Source organism: Carassius auratus, chromosome 17 (genome assembly GCF_003368295.1).
Source record: "Carassius auratus strain Wakin chromosome 17, ASM336829v1, whole genome shotgun sequence".
In the NCBI taxonomy this organism is placed as follows: Eukaryota; Metazoa; Chordata; class Actinopteri; order Cypriniformes; family Cyprinidae; genus Carassius; species Carassius auratus.
The window spans coordinates 1,869,114-1,877,882 of record NC_039259.1 but is presented as its reverse complement, the minus strand read 5'-3'; the positions used below and the strand labels follow the sequence as shown (position 1 = coordinate 1,877,882).

At 37.2% G+C, this 8,769-nt stretch overlaps 1 protein-coding gene across 1 annotated transcript in view; it reads right to left on the bottom strand.

Annotated features, from left to right (window-relative positions):
* Positions 1–2,350: 2,350 nt before the first annotated feature.
* stxbp6 (syntaxin binding protein 6 (amisyn)) overlaps positions 2,351–8,769 on the bottom strand; it is a 49,278-nt gene continuing 42,859 nt past the window's right edge. Inside the window, exons 5-6 of the mRNA XM_026285265.1 lie at positions 4,788–4,945; positions 2,351–4,068 (exon numbers count right to left, since the gene is read on the bottom strand). Of these exons, the coding sequence (XP_026141050.1) occupies positions 4,045–4,068; positions 4,788–4,945 (182 nt within the window). The 3' untranslated portion in view covers positions 2,351–4,044. The remainder of the gene's footprint in view (positions 4,069–4,787; positions 4,946–8,769) is intronic.

Below are 8,769 nucleotides of genomic sequence, written 5' to 3'. Positions count from 1 at the left end.
GAAATAAACTCTACTGCAAAAGGAACCATAAGGGGATCTGGATTGACAGAACATAGCTGACACATACTGTGTCCACCGGATATGAATGAATAAGGGAAACTGTAAGACTTGCGTCCTATAACTGATCACCTGTTTTCCATAATTTTATCAAATTTTCATTGTAGTCTTTTAATTAACATGATGTCATATAGACTGCATGTATGGTAATTATAATAGAATTAACCAAAAATAATGTCTAAAACAGTTTTGCACAATGAAACCTTAACTTTATGGAGCACCTAAAGGGACATGTTGATGATAAAATATATATGAGACAATTATATATGTACTGTATATACACACTCACCTAAAGGATTATTGGGAGCACCACACTAATACTGTGTTTGACCCCCTTTCTCCTTCAGAACTGCCTTAATTGTACGTGGCATTGATTCAACAAGGTGCTGAAAGCATGCTTTAGAAATGTTGGCCCATATTGATAGGATAGCATCTTGCAGTTGATGGAGATTTGTGGGATGCACATCCAGGGCACGAAGTTCCCGTTCCACCACATCACAAAGATGCTCTACTGGGTTGAGATTTGGTGACTATGGGGGCTATTTTAGTACAGTGAACTCATTGTCATGTTCAAGAAACCAATTTGAAATGATTCAAGCTTTGTGACATGGTGCATTATCCTGCTGGAAGTAGCCATCAGAGGATGGGTACATGGTGGTCATAAAGGGATGGACATGGTCAGAAACAGTGCTCAGGTGGGCCGTGGGATTTAAACAATGCCCAATTGGCACTAAGGGGCCTAAAGTGTGCCAAGAAAACATCCCCCACACCATTCCACCACCACCAGCAGCGTGCACAGTGGAAACAAGGCATGATGGATCCATGTTCTCTTTCTGTTTACACCAAATTCTGACTCTACCATCTGAATGTCTCAACAGAAATCATCAGAGACTCATCAGACCAGGCAACATTTTTCCAATCTTCAACTGTCCAATTTTGGTGAGCTCGTGCAAATTGTAGCCTCTTTTTCCTATTTGTAATGGAGATGAGTGGTACCCGGTGGGTCTTCTGCTGTTGTAAGTCATCCGCCTCAAGGTTGTGTGTGTTGTGGCTTCACAAATGCTTTGCTGCATACCTCGGTTGTAACGAGTGGTTATTTCAGTCAAAGTTGCTCTTCTATCAGCTTGAATCAGTCGGCCCATTCTCCTCTGACCTCTAGCATCAACAAGGCATTTTCACCCACAGCACTGCCGCATACTGGATGTTTTTCTTTGTAAACCCTAGAAATGGTTGTGCCTGAAGTCCCCGTAACTGAGCAGATTGTGAAATACTCAGACCGGCCCGTCTGGCACCAACAACCATGCCACGCTCAAAATTGCTTAAATCACCTTTCTTTCCCATTCTGACATTCAGTTTGGAGTTCAGGAGATTTTCTCTACCAGGATCACACACACCTAAATGCATTGAAGCAACTGCCATGTGATTTTCTTGATTAGATAATTGCATTAATGAGAAATTGAACAGGTGTTCCTAATAATCCTTTAGGTGAGTGTATATATATCTATCTTTGGCAAAGTATTGAATTCCCCCAAGAAGTGTCTCAGGGCTGTGTAACACAAGAATGAGATGCTGCATCCTGGTTTAAATGCTATTTTAACGAATTCCTCCGGTGTGAGGATCCATCCTCCTTGTTTTTCTCCTCGACTCCAGCCGATGATATGCACCATGTGCCAGGTGGCAGGGAGAGCCTGATCTGTGGCCTGGAGAAGCTCTTTTATCACTTTAAGGGATACACCCTCACCCTCATCCAGGGCTGGTAGTCTGCAACACCTTCATGGCATGCAGGAACCCCAAACCTGACCCTACACGGCTTGGAGGGCAAAGCTGGAGTCTTCAAAGACAATGCCACACCAGGGGAGAAATACCAGATAAGAGATAACTGAAGAGTCAGAGTTTCTTCAGAGTTTCTTATGCTTACTCAACCCATCTACATTCAGATAATTAGCAGCACCATGGGTAACGATGCAAGCCAAGTACAGCCACTAGCACATTTCCAACACCTGTACGGCGATCGGACAATAACAGAAGGCTTCATCTAATATACTACAATCCACTTCCTGTTTATCCATCGGCCAATCAAGGCAGAGCTTGACTGTGGCCTTGGTGAACAGCCAACCCCCTTGTGTTCTCCTGAGAAACCCAAGAAACAGAGAGAAAAAAAAAACATTTAAATAAGAAAAAAATAAATAAAGAAGCTTCTGGGGAAAAATCCACACATTTTGATATCACATAATCCTAAATCTGCCTGCTTGAGTGTTTCAAATGTACTTATGAGAGCAGAGATATGATGATGTCATTTATTACCATTCTTTATTCCATTTAGCACACAGTAGCACAGGCACACTGCATTAAAGCTTAAACAATATCTTAATATTCCCTTTAATAAAAAAGGCTTACAGCTTAGTGACTGAGATAATGCTATTCTACATTCTCAAAAATATGGCCAGATCACTGCAAACGGTTTGTTTTTCATCATGAAAGCGTAACATGAAAAACATGAACATCTAGGCCTGGGATGCACATGACAGTTTGATAATTCATCTGTTTTTCTGTGACGATGACGCCAGTCTCTGGCAGTATTCCCCAGCCACGCAGTCAGACATCAGTACATCAGAGCTGCTCTCAACAGCCATAAAACAAACCATATGACTGCTGATGCCACTAGAAATCATGAGTTATATGAAGGAAGGCAGTGTTCTGAATGCAATTTTAAGGCAGGGTTCTATGCACAGATATGATTATGTATATTTAATGGGAATGATTATGAATCATTTGATTATTAAATGCACAACATAAAACTGAGAACTATACAGACTTTGGTCACTTTTTCATTATCTATCTGCAAAAGGGAAAATAACATAGCAAAATACAATAAAGAAGTATAAGCCATATGCTTTTTTTTTTTCTTAAGACAAAACCTGTTTAAAATGCATTAGGCAATTACTTGACCAGATAAAATTGTAATACTTCAAATCACCTCAATACATCATTTATGTGTAAAAATTAATGTTACATGTTACATGTTACATGTTATTTTGATAGCTGCGTGTATTTTTTTGTAAAGTTTGAGAAAAAAATTAAAAAGAGCTAATTTTTTATGCTCCTCAGAAACCTGCAATATTCCCTAACACAGAAGACTGTGAGTTTATGTTGTGCGTATGTGAGTGCATGTTTCTGCAGTAGTTCAGATCTGTAGTCTGAGCTGTACAGGAAAATAAAGAAAGAAAATCAAACGTTTGGTAGTTGAAGAAGCGCACAAATCAGTTGGTTTAGAAACGAACACTACACTTGTAGTCTAGTTTAACCATAGCCACGTGATATTTTGTTTGACTGCTGACCGGATCAGCTGTACGTGAACTCACACATCCAGACACAACCCTTCCTGAACTACAGCGTAACACATCTCAGGGTGTGGATCTGCTTTCCTCGGGGCACTTCTCTGTAGATTTAACACAACATTTAAGATCAACTACATTATTTAAAATGTGAGTTGCTGCACCATTAAAATTAACATCAGAACTTTATTTTTAGTAGTAAAAATAAATCAGCAAAATGCTAAAAAAAGCTATTTCTTTTCAAACGCTTTAGATGAATTTTTACAAAAGAAAATAGATATTTCTCTAATAATCTCACTGAAATTATTTCACGATGGCACTTATATCACACTCAATAGGTTAAAACAATCAAGCAAACAGAAAAGAAGGGATATCATATATCAACAGGCATTCGAACCTTGAAACTATTTGAGATCTTTTCTATGAATCTTTTAAAAAGCTAGTTAAGGTCAGTCTGAGTGAGGACACAGGAGTAAGGCTTGGTTTAAGCTTGCAGTGACATGGGAGGCATGATCTTCTCAAGGCCTCAGCCGTGTTGATACACACTGTCCTTCATATGAGACTTCATGCACGTCCCATGATGCTCTCTGATAGCAGAGGGTGAGCAGGGGTGAGGAATGTGTACCAGATTCTCCAAAAGTGCGGCAAAGGCTTAACACTTGTGCTTCATGGCAAGCTAAAGAGAGAGAGAGACAGAGAGAGAAATGTAAAGATCCAACTGCAAATTTACTGTACAAAAATAGAGTATGAAATATCTAATGAATTGAGAGAAAAAAATACATCATGTTACATAATCTCCAGTCCCTTGCATGCTCAATTCATAAATATACAAATATATTTGATAATGCATTAAGGTAAAGAATAAAAAACAATTTCATATACTAACGTTCAAAAGTGTTTTTATAAAAATCAATAGTAATTATGCATTTAACTGATCAAAGGTTACCGTAAAAAACATGCATAGTGTTATTTATTATGTTAATGTTTAAAATATTATTATGGTTTCCACAAAACACTTGAAGCAGCATAACTGTTTCAGAAATGTTTCTTGAGCAGTAAATGATCATATTATTCTGATTTCTGAAGATCATGTGACACTGAAGACTGGAGGAATGATGCTCAAAATACAGCTTTGTCATTAGAAATAAATACAATTGTATTATATATTCACAACAATTATTTCAATTTGAAATAATATTTACAATATTACTATTTTTAAAGTATTTTTTAAATCAAATAACTGCAGAAGAAAGCCCTTCTGAGCAGCGGCTGTGTCTCGTTCATGCAGTCGCCACATTAAGGCAGCACAGCAGCACAGATGTGTTCACCTGAATTAGTTTTAGAAAGTCTGCCGATACTGGTTTAGAGAAAAGACAGACATGTGGCACACTTCACCTTGTGTGCAGTGTCGGCAAAATGCTGAGCGCTGTTCTTCATCTGGCCCGTCTTCTCCTCGACGCGCCCCAGTCTCTCGCCGCGCTCGTTCAGCGCCTGACTGGCCTTCTGCACCGCGCTGCTCACGCTGTCTGCTGCCTCGTGCAGGATACTGTTCCCTGCACACACCAGGAGAAACATCAGGAAAACACCTCCACAGAACACCTTTAACACACACAACATACTTTATGTAAATGTGTGTACTGAATCTAATGTTATCAGACACTTAAAGTGATAGTTCACCCAGAAATGTCAAATCTGTCATTCAATTACTCAAAACCCACAAGACATTCCTTCATCTTCAGAACACAAATTAAGATATTTTTGATGGAATCTGAGAGTTCTCTGACCCTCCCAAAGACACAGAAACATAGCAAGGAGATGCTATACTGTATATACGCGTCTGAACAGAGGCGTATATACAGCAATCTGTATCACCACATCAAAGAGCGAATATCGAATGTAACAATATATACAACAGGTAGTTTCCAATGAAGTTCCACTCGTGCAGTGGTTAAAACCATGCAGTATTTGGAAAGTACACATGAACCGAAAGACCTGTACCAAAAATTCTTGGTATGAAAATGTTTACCATTACACCCCTACTACAAATGTGAACCACAAAACCACTCATAAATTGAAAGTGATATTTATACATCATCTGAAAGCTGAATAAATAAGCTTTCCATTGATTTATGGTTTGTTAGGAGAGCACAATATTTGGCTGTGATTTGAAAATCTGGAATCTGAGAAAATGGCCTTTAAAGATGTCCAAATGAAGTTCTTAGCAATGCATATTAATAATCAAAAATGAAGTTTTTATATATGTACGATAGAACATTTTCTAAATATCTTAATATCCTAATGAGTATTGTCATAAAAATAAATCTATAATTTTGACCCATACAATGTATGGTTTGCTATTGCTACAAATATACCGCAGAGACTTAAGACTGCTTTTGTGTTGCAGGGAAGTAAATGTATATTCACTTAAGCACTTCCAGGGAAGCATGACAGACTGAGACACAAACCGGTGAAGTTCCACTGACAAATGTAGTTGCCTCCACTGACAAAATATTCATCTTGAGAGCTTTCAAGAGAGCTACAGCACAATACTGAGCTAAAAATCATGCATACATTAAAATAATTTTCCACCAGAGGATGTGCAAATATGTCCATCATTAGGAAAGCCCATTTTATCCAGCGTCTGTCTATGGAGCTTAATAATGAAACAGATCCAGCGGTGCCGTGGATCCCCACAGTATTCGTCCCACACCTGAGCAGCTTCACCACATTTGTTTTGCACTGGTGTGAGACTTAGACCGGAGTGATCTCCTCGCTTCCATGATCTCATTAACCTTATCTTTAACTAGAGAGTGACCAATGTTGACATCTAAAAATACACCGCTACATGCTCATGCATTATATGTTTTGGGATCATGTGACTGATCATTTAAAGTTTTACATTTAAACTCTGAAATGCTTCAAAAACAATTAAAACACATTCAAAAACATTGACTTAAAACAATTTAAACTAAATTTATTTCAGCTAGTAGTCAAGGCAACATTTTTCAATTTTACTTTAAGTTGAAATACTAAAATAACAAAACAACAATAAAACGCTAAAACTATTTAATAAAAAAATAAATAATACAAATACATTTTTTGGTCCACCAAAGAGTCTTCCAATGATAATTTCTTAAAATTACTATTTTTGTTTTAGTGTAAAGAACATTTTGACAAACTAAAGATTATTTTCCCACTATAAGGAACCTTATGAGCTAGCTCATGATTAAAACCATTCTGTATCTTTATATGCACCTCATCATGTCTCTTTGAGCTCACAGTCCGGTGTATTGATGTTTGCTCAGCTCCACTGAGTTCTGCCCGGCAACAGAACCATGCATCTGACCCTCAGGAACCTCAACTCTGCTTCCCACAATAACACCGTCACCGAGTCAGACTGCCGCTGAAGAATAAAGACGAGCAGCCACACTAAAAGCTGTTATTTATTAAGTGGGAGGAATAAGTGGCAGGGAAGAGAAGGAGGGAGCTTCTTCCCCCAGGACACAGTGAAAATAGCATCAGCACCTTCCTCGACACACCAACACTTTAATTGTAGCATACAAATGTGAACTGTCTGCTCTCAGATTGGTGCTGCTGCAATACAGGACAGTCCTGATTAAACACATGTGTGAATAATCTACAGATATAATGCTACATCGATGCCTGCAACTTAAAAATGTTAAGACTGAAAAAAACATCTAAGAAAAAACTGAAGCAAACCTGTATAGTACAAGCACACTAGTTTATAAAAAAGAAATGTCATTGTAAGCTACATGAAATGAGAATCTTTTGCATTTTAAACTGATTTCTGAGTAATTATTATAAAGTCATATGTCAAGATTATTGTACTGTAGTTGCATAAGCAGGATGCATGGAGAACATTAATATATTGTTACCCCTTTTACATCCAGTAATATGTCAACAAACAGAAAATAATCTGAAAAAAAGTGAGTGTCAGAGTAATTATAGCAAAAGAAAACCCTCCATTAATCATGTCCATGAGTTATAAGTTATAAACATCAAAGACACAATAAAACTTGCTAAAAGTTCTCATGATTAGCAGAACAAAACAGATTTGTGATCCTACAGAAAACACAGTGCAATAGTCAAGAACTTTACACAAATACTTTGCCTGCAACTAGGAACAATATTATACTGTTAGTCATTTAACAGACACTTATATCCAAAGCGACTTACAAATGAATTTTGTATGTTTGTTTTATTATTTTTTGCAGTATGTTACCACATTTTTGGATCTTTAAATAAAGTTAGCAATAATCAAATATCCAAACAAGAAAACAGAACGTAACATTTTAAAAAGCTGTTGTTTTTTGTTACTACAGCAAAGCAGTGAAATAATGGAACAATAGTTTCACCAGCCACTATTATTCATTATGAGCCAAATACATAGAGTAGACCCTCTATTTGATCGATTAATCGATTGACTGATGGGGATGGAATTCTTTTTAGGTATTACCAATATTTTAATAAATAAATAAATAAATAATACACAGGGATGCACAATATTATCGTAACAATATCGGTATCGACTGATAATGGCTCTAAATGTAAAAAACTGCACCGGCCCGATATGAAAATAATGTCTTGCCGATAAGAGGAATAAATTAAAGGGATAATTCACCCCCCAAAAATGTCATTAATAACTCACCCTCATGTCATTCCAAACCTGTGAGACCTCCGCTCATCTTCTGAACACAGTTTAAGATATTTTTTTCTTACCTTTCTGGACATGGACAGTATACCGTACACACAGTTTCAATGGAGGAACTGAGAGCTCTCAGACTAAATCTAAAATATCTTAAACTGTTCTGCAACAACATGAGGGTTAGTTATCAATGACATAATTTTCATTTTTCGATGAACTAACCCTTTAACTCACATGTGCTCGGGTGTGCTAGCGATTAGATCACATCAGCAGTGTGGCTCATTCTTGAAGCAAAGTTTTGCCCAAATGATGATTAGATTCACAGTTTTGGATCACTGCATTCAAACTGAGAATGCACGCACAGATTGATGCGTTTGTTGTATGAAAGAGTAAACGAACAGTAATAGCACCTGCAGCAGCAGTCTCCCCCCGATCCTAAAGCCTGCTCAGTGAGGAGTTTTAATTCCGTAGTGGGAGCGCTGTTGGCCTACTTCTAATAAAATGAAAGCAAAATACACAAACAATATTTACACTGTTTCTGATTAAATCATGAGTTTGTTTTGATTAAAATTTCAGAAGCTATAGCTTACATAACAAAATAAAATAAAATAATTGTATATATACTGATTTATTCATTAATACGTAATATGTTGTGCATGTGCGTAACGTACAAGATTTTCAGAATTTTTACAAACTCTTTCTTTAGACAAT